Here is a 16,348-nt window from a genome sequence, read left to right as displayed (position 1 = left end):
GAGCATTCCCTAGAAAAATTCATTTTCATTTTTAAAAAGCAAGAGGCCTTCCTTACCCCTTGGGATATTTTGGTTTAAACTGAAGAGAGGAAACACATTCCTGGCTCTGCCTCTTTTTTTCTCTTTGCATCTTCCATTTGTAAGCTGCGGCAGGTTTAAGCTCATCCTAAGCGGCCAGTTATGCTACTTTGTGGCCAATTATCTCTTAAAATAATAATCAAGGGCTCTGGAATTAAAAGGATTGCATTTAAGAGCCTACTTCCAAATTGGAATCATCATGGAATAAGTTGTCCCTGTAAACATACATTTCAGCAGGAATCAGGCAAACTCTGGATCACTTTTTTGGCTTGTCTAGGAAACTATTTGACATCCTCTTAAAGTCCTCCAGTTATGGCCAAAATTGGGACCAGAAATTCTGTTGCTAAGCAAGGTTAAGCCAAGTAAGTTTATTACAGTCATAGACCAGCAACCAGAACAAGTTAAAACACGCCAGGAATATCCAGTTAAAATTTTTAGAATAAAATAATAAATAACATACAAGCCACAAGTATAGTAGATATTGTTATAGTATAATAATATCTATTATCCTATAGATAATATCTATTATCTATATTATAATAGATACAGTATCTATATATTATCTGTAGTATAATAAATGTTATTATACTATAATTATATTATAATCCTGAAAACTGTGAGACCCATAATCATTAGATATTAAAATGCAAAAGAGTAGTAAGGCAAAAAAGGTTTGCTGCATTAATTGTGTAAAATAGGTAATGTTTCCAACAAATCCCCAGTGTTATAGTGCAGAATCTAGCTAATTAATTAATTAATTAATTAATTAATTAATTAATTAATTAATTAATTAAATGAATAGAAAGACCAGGGACTGTTGATTTAGGCCATGAAATGTTGGCTGGGGAATTCTGGGAATTGAAGACTTAATCTTGAAGTTGCCAAGTTTGAGAAACATGGATTTGGGCTGCTTTCAGATCACTGCAGGCTGTGTCAAAGATCTTCAGCCTGGGACACTTTGGGGGTTTAGTTCTCAAAAATTCTTTAAGGCAGTTGCATCTTTTGTGTAGCTGCCTTCCCTAGCTGCCTTGCCAGTGGTGGGTTCCTCTTACCTTACTAGCAGTGCGTTGTTTGTGCATTGTGATGTTTCGCACGTGTGTGTGCTCACTATGATTGTGCATGTTCCTGTGTTCCCCTCATACAATTTTACTTCTGCGCATGCACAGAGGGATGATCTTCTTTCTGCGCATGCTCAGAGATTTAAAAAAAACCCTGCCGGAAATTAGGGGGAAAAGATGGCGCTGCACATGGACCAGCAAACCAGCACCTGAGCCACCATCACAGATTGCGCAATTGGAGGGCCACTACTGGAACGGCTCACCAGGGTGCACCGGTAAGAAACCACGTCTGTGCCTTGCAACCTTGAGCAGAAAATGTTAGTGCTTTGGATAGGTAAGATGCTTGTATCCCTATTTGATTTAAAATATTTTTTATGGAACTGAATCTAGAGAATTGGCTTTATTTCTACCAAACGATTAATATCACCCACTAACAAGGAGTCTTTTGCAGAATAGCCAGAATAGCACAGCCAGAGTAGCCAACATCGGGCTGATGCAATGCAAACTACCTGCCCTCTTATACGTGCATCATGGAGCTGTTCATGAGTGTGAAAAGGTGGGAGTTTGTGACGTAGTGTTGCTTTGGTCATTTTGGATATCATGGATACCTAGAGCAGTGTTTCCCAACCTTGGCAACTTGAAGATATCTGGACTTCAACTCCCAGAATTCCCCAGCCAGCGAATGCTGGCTGGGGAATTCTGGGAGTTGAAGTCCAGATATCTTCAAGTTGCCAAGGTTGGGAAACACTGCCCTAGAGGACCCTCATAAAGAGATTCCCTATGAGGAAATGACATCCTTCAAGAGGAAGAGTCCCTCTCATGACCCCTGAACCAGTGAAGGGCTACCAACATTTTTACCACCACACTGTGGGCGTGGCTTATGCAGGACACCCTGCATTCTCTTTCAACATCTTTCAGTGCAAATTGGGTGCTCTGGGGTGGAGCTCCATTTTCATTACCCCACTGCTCCCCCCCCCTTGTCCAGGCAGCAGCCCACCCCTGCCCTGGACCCTGTTGGACTATTGGCTTTCTTCTTCTGTGCTTCTAATACTTTCCAATAAAAAGGAACAGAGGAAAAAGGAATTACGATTCCTTTGAATCGTAAATTGCACAATTGAACCCAAAGGTTCTGTTGCTAAGTGAGGCCTTTGCTAAAGTGAGTTTTGACCCATTTTAGGACCTATCTGGGTACTGTTGTTGAGTAAATCACAGCAGATGTTAGGTTAGTAATAAGTGAATCTGACTTCCCCGTACACTCTGCTTGTCGGGAGGTTGGAAAAACTGATCATGGGATCCCCGGCTCTATCTCAACCGTCACAACCAGTATTGGGCTGTAGTCAGTACAGTCAGGTGCACAGTTGCGGTTGGAAAAATGGAACCACACAGGCAGCTCCAGCTGACCAGTGGGCGGGCACCTGCTTCAGCGCGAGATTCAGCTTCTGCGCATGCACAGGAAGCCAATTCTCATGTAAGGATGCTCACACACGCGAGATTTTGCCAATTTCCAGTGGTTCTTTGCTTCCGTGCATCTGCAGAGACAAAGAAATTACTGAAAGTCAGCAAAATCCTACGCATGAGCACCCTCACGCAAGAATCAGCTTTTGCGCATGAAGCCAAATCTCGCGCTGGTGACAGTGCCTACACGCAAGTGCCCGCTCACACTCGCCACCAGGGGCACACTGGGAGCAACAGCGATGGGCAGCCCTTCCCTGTCCATAACTATGGTTGTTAAGAGTCTGAATTTTGATCATGTGGGAATTCTGCGTGGTTGTACGTGTGAAAAAACGTTAGTCGCTTTTTTTTTTAGTGCCGTCATAACTTCGAACGATCGCTAAATGAGCTGTTGTAAGTTGAGTAATATTTGTAACATCCTTGATTCCTCATCCCTTCCCACCCACAAAGGAAAAGGTCCCCCACCCTCCGCCAACTCCTGAAACTAACCTCGGTATCAATGGGATTCGTTATCAAGAACGGGATGAGATTCCTGAATTCCAAAGAAAGGGAACAAGGAAGCTCAGGAGCGAAGATGAAAGAATCCAGGCCTCCTGGAGGGTTTTTTCCCCCCTGACTCCTGATACCTATGCTGGGTTTATTTACCACCCACAGCTGAGTCAACTCTTAGGCCGTTTTCCGCTCCTGTCAGCACTTTCTGTTCTCGGGAGAAGCCTTGTTTGACTCTCCTTTCTCCTCCTCTGCCTCCCTCCTCCACACTTGCCCAGACAATGTCTCCTTTCCACCCCCAATGCAGCTCCATTATTCCCATTCAACATGAATCACCTCTCTTAGATCATCACACCTCCGACGAGAACTTTGCAATGCTGGGCAGGTACGAGAGACAGGAAACTCCAACATCTGTAAGCCTGGTCCACTTCGTTTGTAGGGGAGGGCCAACAATGCCATCAGGACAATATTTGGGGGAAAGCACCCAAAACGCGGAAGCAGAGAGATCTTCCTTGCAGTTTGGTTTTCTGTATCTGAGTCAAGGGAAGGGAAGGGAAAAAAACCCTCTCCTGCTCTAACAGCCATTCCCTTCCACACCTCAAATTCCATACTAAAGTATCCAACGATATTGCTGATGTGATTACCACGAGTGTTCATAGCATTGTACAGAAAGGAACTCACTGTTTTTTAGATAATGCATCCATTCCAGTTACCCATGGATAGACTTAGTTTGTTTTAATACAACAAGCTGCCCCATTGCACTTTAGTGTGCTGAGTAAACACAGCGACTTGGGTTTCCTAATCATGGGTTGATGTGTTAAAACTTGGGCAATTGTGGGTTAATAAACTACAATTAAGTAAATAATGCATCCTAGTGTTGTGTAAATTCAAGCATAGATCCTATAGATCAGTGGTTCTCAACCTTTCTAATGCCGCAATCCCTTAATATAGTTCTTCATGTTGTGGTGACCCCCAACCATAAGTCTAGCGCCAATTCTCCCAACAGAGTATGCCACCCCTCTCCGAGAACTCGGGGCGGCTCACAACAGTAAACGCCTGATTGGTCAGATTGTAAAAATATCTTCCAAGGAGCCAGAATACAAGCTTTATTTCCTAACACCATGGGAAATTTGTCTTTTCCCTTGGTCTTTCCCTTCTGAAATGGTCATTCAACCCCCCAATGGGGTCCTGACCTCTAGATTGAGAACCACTGCTATAGATAATCTGTGACATCTTGGATATGCTATATTCCGCTATGAATACAGCTAATTTTTTTATTTTTATTTATTTATTTTATTCATTTGTCCAATACACAAATACTTAGGAAGAAAAAAAGACATGTGGTAATATATATAAGGGTAAAAGTGAACTTAGAGGAGAGGATATATGAAAGGAAGAAAATATATATGATATATGAGAGAAAGGAAAGACAATTGGACAGGGGACGAAAGGCACACCAGTGCACTTATGTACGCCCCTTACTGGCCTCTTAGGAACCTGGAGAGGTCAATCGTGGAGATTCTAAGGGAGAAATGTTGGGGGTTAGGGGTTGACACAATTGAGTCCGGTAATAAGTTCCACGCTTCGATAACTCGATTGTTGAAATCATATTTTTTACAGTCAAGTTTGGAGTATTAAGTTTGAATCTGTTGCGTGCTCTTGTGTTGTTGTGGTTGAAGCTGAAGTAGTCATTGACCGGTAGGACGTTGCAGCATATGATCTTGTGGGCAATACTCAAATCGTGTTTTAGGCGCCATAGTTCTAGTCTTTCTAGGCCAAGGATTGTTAGTCTATTTCGTAGGATATTCTGTTTCGAGTGGAAAAGTGAAGGGCTCTTCTGGTGAAATATCTTTGGACATTTTCAAGGGTGTTGATGTCTGAGATGTGGTATGGGTTCCAGACAGATGAGCAGTAAACTCTAGGATGGCTCGGGCAAAAGTTTTGTAGGCTCTTGTGAGTAGTGTGAGATTGCCTGAGCAGAAGCTGCGTAGGACCAGGTTAACAACTCTAGAGGCTTTTTTGGCAACTTGAAATCTTCTGTCGAAGAAATGATAACTAATTTTGGATCTTTTCCTCTTGGCCATCCTTAAAATCTTCTAGCCTACAGATCTTACCCCTCTTCTTCAGGAACTTGAATCTTCCAGATCAGCCTAAGTATTCCTTAATCAAAGAACTGGTTGGACAAGTTATATGTGGGTGGCTGGTAGGTGAAAAATATCCTAACCTGGGTTAGCAGGGAGCAGTATTCCTGCAACTTTTTCATTTATCCCAGGTTCTACCTGCCACAAAAACTGAAATCTTTGCTCCCTTAGACTGAAAGGAAACCAAGACCAAACCGGCTCCTGTAATAGTCTTGCATCAATCAGCCCTGTGAATTTTAGCACATTTTATGTGAATTCGGTAGATTGAGCAAAACCAAGATAATTCCTTGGTGTAAGGCAGGGGTCCCCAAAATTGGCAACTTTCAGACTTGTGTGGACTTCAACTCCCAGAATTCTCCAGCCAGCTATGCTGGGAGTTGAAGTCCACAAGTCTTAAAGTTGCCAAGTTTCAAGACCTCTGGTGTAAGGGATTCTCTCTTTTGTCTATTATATCTCAGAGGAGCTAAAATATGATAGCTCCATGGTCACCATAATTATCACCTTGAAACAAAATACAAATCCAGACAGCGTAACTGTTATTCAAAAACTTGTGTTCTGAGATTATTATTCTTTCATATCATCCGTTCCTGTAGTGTCTCTCTTAGAAGAAAGCCACAACTGTCTGCTGGCTGCCTTCAAGTTGAACAAATTTATTATGGCAGAAGATTTTCACGATGTGTCATGTGCCCAGAGGGTTAGCTGCGTTGTGAGTCAAGGAAAATGTGAAATATGGGAAGGCAAGAACTGCTACGTAGAGGGCTATCGCAAGTTAACATTAGCACTAAAGGCAAACATCCTGCCATGGGTAAAGTAATTAATATATGGTGTGATTAAAAATGGATTATGTTCATTTAGGACAAAATTCAACGAGAGTTGATTGGGAGCCGCCCAGAATTGGCTTTAAGGTAGGCAGCTATATAAATGTTTTTTAAAAATAAACAAACAAGTAAATAACTAGTGCTTTGGTTTCATGCTTCGGCTACATAAATGTTTTAAATAAATAAACAGCTCATGCTTTGGTTTCGTACTTCGGGCTCCTGACTTGCAGTGGGATGTGCAATCTTTTATTTATTCTCAGAAGGACATTTTGTTCTCATGGGGCCTCACAAAAGATGATAACTAGGCTGTAGCTCAATGATGGGCTCCTACGGGGTACGGTCAGGTATGCAGAACCGGTAGAAAAATTTTGATTTTCTTTTCTTTTTTTTTTTCCTTCTGGACTGTGGGTATGTTTTTCCTATCGTGGTAAATGAGGTTGAATGTGTATAATTTTAGGATCTCTCTCTCTCTCTGTACATACACATAGTTTATATAGTAGATAATGTATATTTTTGTGTGCCTGTGTGCAATATGTATGCACACATGTCATATATACATAGAATTAAAGAGTATATTTTGGATGTTCAGTAATAGTAAATAGATAAGAAAATTGTATCTCTATGAGGCGAGGAGAGGCCAGGTACCCTAACCCAAACCCTTGACATGAATGATGTCAAGTTGGCCACTTTTAACCCTGCTGTTCTGTTCGAAAAAAGTTCCTAATGTTATGTTCCCGGGTCACCCTGACCCGGACCGAAAACTCTTCATTTGCAGTGCTTATGTTTGGTCTTTTTGAAAGCTTTTTTCACCTGGAAACATGTTTGAACATTTCTGCACACAATGGAATGAAAATTGAACTGAAAAAATTAATCCTTATTGGTTTATTTTGCATATAAATGTGCCTCCCCCCCCGTTTTTGTGAAAGTTTTTTCAATTTATGGATAGTTTTGCTTGCAAAATCCATTCTATTTTACTAAAGTTGGTGTGGGATTGGTAGCTTGAACATTTCTGCACACAATGATATGAAAATTGAACTGAGAAAATTAATCCTTATTGGTTTATTTTGCTCATAAATGGGCCCCCATGCTTATACTCAAATAGGCTTATACTCGAGTAGGCTTATACTCGAGTATAAAATGATATGGTCTTATATTCAAAAATAAACCAATAAGAATCATTTTTTTTCAGTTCATTTCTATTTTTCTTATGTTTAGGATTGTTCAATTTAGTATATCAAAACTTTTGAGTTTATTGATAATTTTGCCTGCAAAATGCATTCTATTTTACTATTCTATTTTGGTGTGGGATTGGTAGCTTGAACCTTTCTGAACATAATGATATGAAAATTAAACTGAAAAAATGATCCTTATTGGTTTATTTTGCTCATAAATGGGCCCCCATGCTTATACTCAAATAGGCTTATACTCGAGTAGGCTTATACTCGAGTATAAAACAATAAACCAATAAGAGTCATTTTTTTCAGTTTATTTATATTTTTCTTATGTTCAGGATTGTTCAATTTAGTATATCAAACCTTTTGGGGGGAAATTCCTTAGGGATTTGTAGCCTTAAAAAATATAAATTGACACGAAATTCAAAAAGGATGGGGGGAGGGGCTTTTTGATCAAAATAAAAATATAAGTCTCAATTTTTCCAGTTCAATTTTCATATCATTATGTTCATAAATGTTCAAACTAGTTTTCCAGTGGAAAAAGTTTTCAAAAAGACCAAATTCAAGTACCTAAAAAAAATCATTTTGATCCGGGTCTATATGACCCGAACAGAGTAAATGTGACTTTTTTTTTGCCAAGAAAAAAATTTTTCCCCCACCCCCACAAATATTTTTTTGATGATCAGCATTGTTAAATTGAGTAAATGAATGCGTAAGATTTTAAAGAATATTTCGGATTTGGAGCATAAAAAAATAAAAAGTGAAAATTGTTGCAAGCAGCCAGGGGGGGGGGAGGCCTTATTTCTGATGTTAAAAAAACAGTAAGAATCATTTTTTTCAGTTCCTTTATATTTTTCTTATATTCAGAAATGTTCAAGGTACCATTCCCACACCAACTCCAGTAAAATAGACTGCATTTTGCAACCAAAACTATCCATAAATTGAAAAAACTTTCACAAAAACGGGGGGGGAGGCACATTTATGGGCAAAATAAACCAATAAGGATTAATTTTTTCAGTTCAATTTTCATTCCATTGTGTGAAGAAATGTTCAGACTACTTTCCAAGTGAAAAAAGCTTTCAAAAAGACCAAACATAAGCACTGCAAATGAAGAGTTTTCGGTCCGGGTCAGGGTGACCCGGGAACATAACATTAGGGAGGTTTTTTTTTTCAGCAAGAAAGAAACCTCCCACCCCCCCAAAAAAATTCTCATAGAGAGAACCCCTGAAATGATGAAAAGTCATGAAATTTCAAGTTTCAGATATGCAGGGAAATTTTTTTACAGGGTCTCAAACCTTGATTTCGGGTCTCACAGACCCGAACAGAACAGCAGGGTTAAGCCAGTCACATGACCTTTAAACCACCCTCCAGTCACATGATTGTGAAGCCACTCCCACCTGGTCAGATGGCCGGCAAGCCACACCCACAAAATAAGCCATGCCCACAGTGTGGTAGTAAAAAGGTTTGCAGCCCTTCACTGCTGTAACTAGGTGTCGGGGGGGGGGGGGGGGGTTTGGCAAACTTTGTGATCAGATTCAAATCAAAGTCTTTAGGAAAGTAATGAACTCGTGCTGGTTCCAGTGGAAACGCTTCGGAGCCTAATCGTATGTCTCTCTTTTCAGATGCCCATCCTCAAACAATCTCCAGCTTCTCATTCCAAGAAGAAGCCCCATCTGGATCGAGCCATGATTAGCGCCCCTTTGGGGGACTTTCGACATACAATGCACATTGGCCGTGGGGGCGATGCTTTTGGAGACACATCGTTCCTCAGCAACCACGGAGGCGCCAAGACTAATGGGTTGCCCCATGATGTAGCAGTGTCTCCTGGGTCCCTTGGTTCTTCTGGAAATGTTTCTGGTTGCTTTGAACTGCTCTCTCCTCCTGGGAGCGGGAATGGAGTAGTCCAGAGTCCAACAACATCGACCCCTGATGGCAGTTTTGTGGTACTGCAGAGCCCGGAGAATCCTGGCTGGAAGCCTCCTAATGGAAACGGTTGGGACCTGCAAGAGAAATTATCGCTGGATAGCCCCACATTAGACCACGCCGAATCCCTTCTCTCTTTCCAGCTGGACTTGGGCCCTTCCATCTTGGACGATGTGCTGGGAGTGATGGATAAAGATTGGGACAATATTAAAGAGCAGGATCAGGAAGTATTGAGGGATGGTAGCCCAAGCCCATTGGAATGCTCCCAGCAGCAACATGCAAAAGTAGAAGAGGAAGAGGAGGAGGAGGAAGAAGAGGAGGGACAGGGCTACAGTTTTGAAGACGAACAAGATGAAGAGATTGGGTTATAGGAGGAGGAACAGCTTGTTTTGCTCTTTCTTCTCCCTACCCTAACATTTCTGCCAGCCCGCACTTACAGAGTCTTTCAGCCTCTACTGCAGTAGTCAGCAACTGGCAGCCTTTTGGCCAAATATGGCTAGCAAATGACTATTAGCTAATCCACCACCTTATCCCTGCTTCTTCCCATAGAGAAGCCTTTTTTTTTTAACTTTCAGATTTCTTATTGTGGTGTTGAAACACATTCCATGATGCTTCTTCTGAAAAACAAGTTCCAGAAGGGGCTTAATAATCCTTGCTCTTTCCCCATCTTCTTGTATTATTTCCAAGTGCTGGGACAGTGCAGCTTCTTTGTACTGGAAAAATACGTCTTGGCTTCAGCCCATCTCTCTATCTGGAATCAAAGTGACATACCACTGAGCCTGTTACGAAACTCTCTGTCCATCATCTGCTCTTATGTTTATCATTTTTTATTTAACCGTCTTGAATTCCAGCTCTCCAACCCACACTGTTGGTTTCCTTCTATGAACGGGGAATATGTTTTGAGGAAAGGTCATCTAAGAGAACAGACTGAAAGAGTGCGAAGACACAGTCTTAACCGAGAGGCACCTGGTTGAAAATACAGACTAAGAGAATGATGCCATTTCGGAAACTCGGTCTAATGACCCTCAACTATGCAGCCAGTCTCTTGTACCAACACATATGCTGTTGGGACATTCAAAGGTATGAAGTCTTCTTCTATCCACTAGTCTCTTTTCAACAGACAAACACAGCCTAGCTCAATAGCTTCGATTTCAGAATTCATTCAATTCCCCCACCCCTCTTTAACCTGTGGATCTGTATATACAAGCAGTATTGTGTATCCAAGCAATTTTGAGATATTTTCTTAAGAGTTTATTTTGTATTAAGAAAAGAGCATGATTAGAGGGTAGACAAAAGAACTTCAGCATGTTTTCTTGAAGTCCATGAAAAGGATGAAGATCCGTTTATGGCATGAAGAATGAAGAAAGGATGCTTGTTTCATAACTAGAAGTGACTGAGTGGACTGCAATTAACCATGCACCTAGCTGCCTCTGAAAAGGAAGGGACAGAATTTTCTGCCAATGGCCCACCTCAATGCTTTTTGCACCCGTGTAAAAGAAGTATCTGTTTTTGTTAGTCCAGTCATGTACAAAAATGGCTAAAGTTTTCAATGGATATGGTAGCTGGATTTATTTATGAAGGACAAAAGTTGGAGTGATCGTATGGAAAAAATACGCATCTTTTTTTTTTCTTCATTAAAGCTGTGATAGGGTTGGGTGGTAAGGCAAAGTTGCATCCATAGATAGCATCTCTCTCCAATTTGAACTGGATAAACCGTTTAAAACCAGGTGCTTTAAAATTAATACAATTCAGTTGGCTGGAAGCAGCAATAACTGGAGAGGGAATTTATACTGGCCAATGTATTTTTCTGAACAACAGTTTTGTAATCCCAGATCCATCAAACTAATAGCTTGTCTTTTTGCCCATCAGATATTTCTTTTACATTCTTTTTTTTTAAGTGATATTCTGTTACAGCTATCTTGGCTTCCCTAAACTGGCCTGCGGGAACATTGTCAATTTATTTTTGGAAGTTAATGGTAAACAGTTGGGAAACAAATCTGCCTGTCTTCTGTGCACAAACAGAGGTGGTGGTACAGCTGTAGATTTGTTTGTGCTAAATGTAAGAATAGTTATATAGAAATAAGGCCTTCCCCTTACTGTACCCCTTGGTTCTGCCCCATAAACTTTATCCATCCTCCCGTTCCTAGTGTAGATTTATCAGCTCCTTAGGGCAGTGTTTCTTAATCTTGGCAAATTTAAGTGGTATGGACATCAACCCCTAGTTCTCCAGCCAACATCTTAAAATAGCCAAAGTTAAGAAACGATGTTTTAGGGATTGCTTACAGGCGGATCTAGTCTGTATGGTTGTTTTTTTTAATTCCACCATGTTTCTGCTTTTGTGTTCTTACCCCTGATTCATTTATTGTAATGGAAAAGGTATGTAGAATTAATGTATTTGGCCTTACCTGAAGTATTTATCTCAAACAAAAAAAAGAAAAGTTGCTTTCACTGCCAGAGTGAGTGTTACCAACTCCTTCCTCTCTGCCTAAATGGAGAAGATTTAAATATGTCAGAATTAAAGTAGATAAAGGGTGCTCAGTATATTACTAGAACTGACATTGCTACAAGATAAGATGGTGAACTCAACCTTAGCATCTGTAAGGTAAAACTTCAGCTCCCCGAATTCCCCAGCCAACATGGGAATTGAAATCCACTTCTGGGAGTTGACTTCCACCAATTTCAACACTGCCAAGGTTGAGAAACACTAAAATAACCTGTGGCTTTCAGAAGCTCTGGATGTAGCCTTTGAACTTCTCCAGAAGTTGCTACTGAGTTGTAGTTTTAAATATAAGGAAGGAGGAAGAACTAATTAATTTCACAGAGAGCAATCATGTAGACTCTTCTTTTGTTTAAAAATTCAACGTCTTTGTCTGGCTTTGAGAGCATATGCCAATTAAACAGCCAGATGCATCCTTCTGATCATAAAAAGCTAAATATCTTTGCAGTAGATCTCAGTTGCTTACCCTTTAGTACTTTATGGAGATTTTTTCAGTGATCCAGGTCATTGTTTTCCCAAAGGTGCTTTTTCAAGAGGCAACTGGACTTTATGCTTCCTTGAAGACGTTTTGCTTCTCCTCTTGGACGTCTTCAAGGAAAAACAAAGTCCAGTTGCCTCTTTAAAAAGCACCTTTGGGATTAAACCTCTACTATAGCACCAGGTATCTCTGCCTCCCCTCCCCTTTTTTTTGCAAATGAAACAGGCAAATAGGGATGGGGCATTGGAAAGACTGTTAAAGTGATGACCAGGTTTTTGTGTCACTTATCCTTTCTTGGAAAGCTGTCTTGGCTTTGTGGTGGGAAATAATGCTCTCTGGTTTTATTTTGCTGGGTCCCATGGGCCAGCAAGCAATGTCAAGGTTGGAAATGAATATAATGCCGCCGTACCTGTGTTTCCTGCAACGGGGGAAATCTACTCACCTTCCCTACCAGTTTGGAAGTACACGCTTGCAAACGCGCAGTGAAGGGCTCCTCATCACCAGTGCTCTCCCAGTAACCGAAATGGGTGAATGTGTACGCCTGCATGAGATTTGGCTTCTGAGCATGTGCAGGAAGCGAAATCTCATGTGGGAACGCTTGTGTATGTGAGATTCTGCCGGTTTTAGGCAATTTCTTTGTGTCCGTGCAGGAAGCAAAAAAAAGTCAAAAATTGACGGAATCTCATGCACGTGAACGTCCTCATGCGCAGAAGCCAAATCTCATGCAGGATCGCCAGGGCACATGTCAGAGACGCAGAGATGCGTGTGCATCTCCATTTTTTCCAACTGGGATGGCATACCGCATCATCCATGCAGCAGCCCCTACTACGCATGTGCCAACATCACACTTTTTCACCCCCTGCACATGTGCAGGAGGGTTAAAAAAAGAAAATAAAATGGTGACATCCAAACAGGTGGGCAGAGCCTCATATTGCCACTTCTACCAGTTCTCTTAACCACCGAACTGGTAGCATTTCACCCTTGGTTTATTAGCTGAAGAATGTACGTTTGGGCAGCGGTGGGCTATGAGATGGAACACTAAATTGCGCTCGCCACCATGGGTCTTAGGTTCTTGCAGGGCCAGTGCAATTTTGCTGCTGCACCTGTGGAGGAAGCAAAATTGCACACGGAGCCACAGGTGCGCCCATGTTTCAGCATGCGGGGAAGCAAAAAAACCTCACTGAAACACAGGCGCACCTGCAGTTCTGTGTGTGATTTTGCTTCCTCCATAGATGCAGCAGCAAAATTGCGCTGGTCCTGCAAGAACTTACCGCGGCGAGCACAATTTAGCATTCTGGCTCATAACCCACTGCTGCATTTGAGTAGAGGGTATCAGAGAAGCTTAAGGAAATGGGGGTTCTCCATCATTTGGGATTCTTAATGTATGAAGACAGATTGGTTTTCGAGGAAGTAATGTACAAACAGTTTCGACAGAAGCTAGAGTCCCATAAATTAATGTTGGTCAATACTCAGATTCATTATGGGTGGAGATACCTTCCAACTGCAGCCAGCTAGAAACATGAGCTTAGCTGAAAGTTTCATCAGATAATCACAATATATTACAAGTTATTGCTCCAAATTGTTAGTGCATCAACTCCAATTCGTGGCAGAATTACTCTGGAATTCTGGTTTTCAACATCGGACTCCCTGAAAGTAACACGATGATAGAAGTGAGATGCCATTTATGAAGGAGACCAAATAAAGATATTGGGGTGACAAAGAGGTGAGAGGAGGGGGGGAGGGGGGGAAGTAAAGATATAGGTGTGTCTATTTCAAAGTTACAATTCCATTGTTTTTTTTCTTCTTTCCTGGGTGGTGAGTTTAACCGCCTAATATAAGCTACAATTTCTAAAGCAGTATGTCTGCATTGTGAATATACTCCGAAAAGAGGAGGAGGTTTTTAATTTACTTTAAAAAATAAAAATGTGTCTCATGTATCAGGCAAGTTGGGGTTAAAGAGGGGGGGAGGTTTATTGAGTGGTGAAGATTACAACCTTCAAAACTCTCCAATTTATGATCATGACAGAGGTTGTTGCCCAAACTATATGGAGGGTACTCCACCAATGTATATTGTAATCCCAAATTGTCCCTCCATGTTAAAATAGGGGAAACTGGACACTTTTTTCCTCCCTGTTTTTGGTGAATGTGTTTTATTTTTGTGGTATGATTTCAAAGCTGTTCCATTAATGAAGTTTGGTTATTGACTGCAAATGAGATTGGGGCTGGTCTCCGGTCTCCAGTTTTCCTTTGGGAGAATAAAATAAAATCCTTTGCTATTGCTCTGCTATATGTATGCATTTCCAAGCTTCTCCTGTCCAAGATATAATCCTGAAACTTATTTCTTAGTTCCCCACGGATTGTTAGATCTTTTAATTTTTTTAAATAACCCTTTCAACTGATGTACCGAGATGGCTATGTGTACATTGCATTTATTATTTTGTAATAGCTCATTTTATGGGATTACTACGTAAGAGAATGTCTATAAGAACAGCCCCTCTTGATGTGTTTAACTATCAACCCACTATCAGACTATTTGTACAGAGACAAAAAAAGTGTTTGATATTTCTTGTAATTAAAAGCAAATTAGTTTTGGATGCTTTTCTTTTGTGTATGATACCTATTCCCAGCAGAAATTATCTGTGGGACCGTGAGCTGTTGCCCCAGTTCAGTTCCCCCATGAATACGTGCGTACCTCCTGCCAGCCAGCTGGTCATTGGGTCCCTGCTGCGCATGTATGAAGCAGGGCGCAGGGCACGAACATGCATGGGGGGCCAGGTGTGGGCATGGGGTATGTGTGCATGTGGCGTGTGTGAGAGCGTGCACAGGGGTGTGCAGGGGCACACACATGCATGGGGCCAAGCACACATTGCATTTTGGGGGTTCGGGCATGCGCGCATGCTTTGGGCGTCTGGAAAAGGTTAGCTATCACTGCATTGGACATATACTGTATACTGCTCCATGATTGAACTTCTGGCAGTTGGCAGAATTAGCCTGCAGTACTGCATTCTAGCCATTGCGCCCCCCATGACCAGAATTGAACTCCAAATTTCTCTTGCTAAGCAAGACAGTTGTTAAATGAGTTTTGCCCCATTTTATTACTTTTTTTTGCCACAGTTGTTAAATGAATCAACCGTAACTGTTGTTAATAACACGGTGGTTAAGTGAATCTGGCTTCCTCATTGACTGCTTGTCTGATGGTCACAAAAAATGATCCCATGACCCTGGGACACTGAAACACATCATAAATATGAGTCAATTGCCAAGCGGCTGAATTTTGATCACATGACCACGGGGTGATTCAATGGTCACATGTGTGAAAGATCATCACAAATCACTTTTTTTCAGTGCCGCTGTAAGTTCAAACTCTCATTAAACACACTAACTTGTTGTAAGACAAGGATTATCTGTATAAATATACTTTGACTAAATATTCTTAGTCGAGGTATATTAGGCCAGGATAGGGATAGGCAAAGTTGGCTCTACTATGACATGTGGACTTCAACTCCCAGAATTCCTGCGCTAGCATGATTGGCTCAGGAATTCTGGGAGTTGAAGTCCACAAATCATAGAAGAGCCAACTTTGCCTATCCCTGGGCCAGGATATTTTGGAATCTTGATCAACATTCTACAGATCTTCCTGACTTTGGTTTCCTTTTCTCCTTTCTCTTACGTGCATACAGTAATCATTATATACTACCCTTCCATGCTACCCAAAGTAGCCCTTGGAGGTACTGAATGAACTTTTTTGGAATGGGCTTCTTTATGGAAGGTGCACCAATTGCTCCTCATCCACTGTGATCTTGATCAACTAATGTAATTTCTTCCCATGGACATCTCACAATGGTAGATCTTGTAATCTGTTTCCATTTTAGCTGATTAAAAAAAGGAAAATTGGGATTTCTCTCAATGCACTCTTAGCAAAAGGAGTTGCCATTAAATTAAAAAACACTAAATGGGGACTTCTTGCTGTATTTCCAGTGCTATTGGAAGTGAGGACCGCAAGCTCTGAGCTCTCTTCGTCAAAGGGCTCCGAAAGGAGCCATAGTCACCCTTTAGGGGTGGTGAAGTAAAGGGGGGGACCTTGCAGGTTGAGACGAGACGCATCTCTTCTCCCTGACTCAGAAAACCCTCCTCATCTGAAGACGAGAAGCAGCAGCAGTCAATATGGCTACCATGAAGCTGGGGATAGTCTGAATACCTAAGAAAATGCAGGAGCGAAGATACGGTGAATGGTGTGTTAAT

The 16,348-nt window shown here is 41.4% G+C and overlaps 1 protein-coding gene across 6 annotated transcripts in view; it reads left to right on the top strand.

The window, feature by feature from the left end:
* The window catches only part of CDC42EP5 (CDC42 effector protein 5), a 33,005-nt gene extending 18,307 nt beyond the window's left edge, over positions 1-14,698 (top strand). For 5 of the 6 annotated variants that reach the window (XM_070729915.1, XM_070729913.1, XM_070729911.1 and 2 more), the window contains exon 3: positions 8,831-14,698. In XM_070729915.1, coding sequence (XP_070586016.1) covers positions 8,831-9,502 — 672 coding nt within the window. In that variant the 3' untranslated portion in view covers positions 9,503-14,698. Of the gene's footprint in view, positions 1-6,077; positions 6,124-8,830 lie in introns of those variants that run through there. The other variant, XM_070729917.1, reaches the window with a different exon arrangement.
* Positions 14,699-16,348: the final 1,650 nt, after the last annotated feature.

This window comes from Erythrolamprus reginae, chromosome Z (genome assembly GCF_031021105.1).
Source record: "Erythrolamprus reginae isolate rEryReg1 chromosome Z, rEryReg1.hap1, whole genome shotgun sequence".
Taxonomy (NCBI): domain Eukaryota; kingdom Metazoa; phylum Chordata; class Lepidosauria; order Squamata; family Dipsadidae; genus Erythrolamprus; species Erythrolamprus reginae.
The sequence above is the reverse complement of the archived record's forward strand: the minus strand, read 5'-3'. Positions and strand labels throughout refer to the sequence as shown.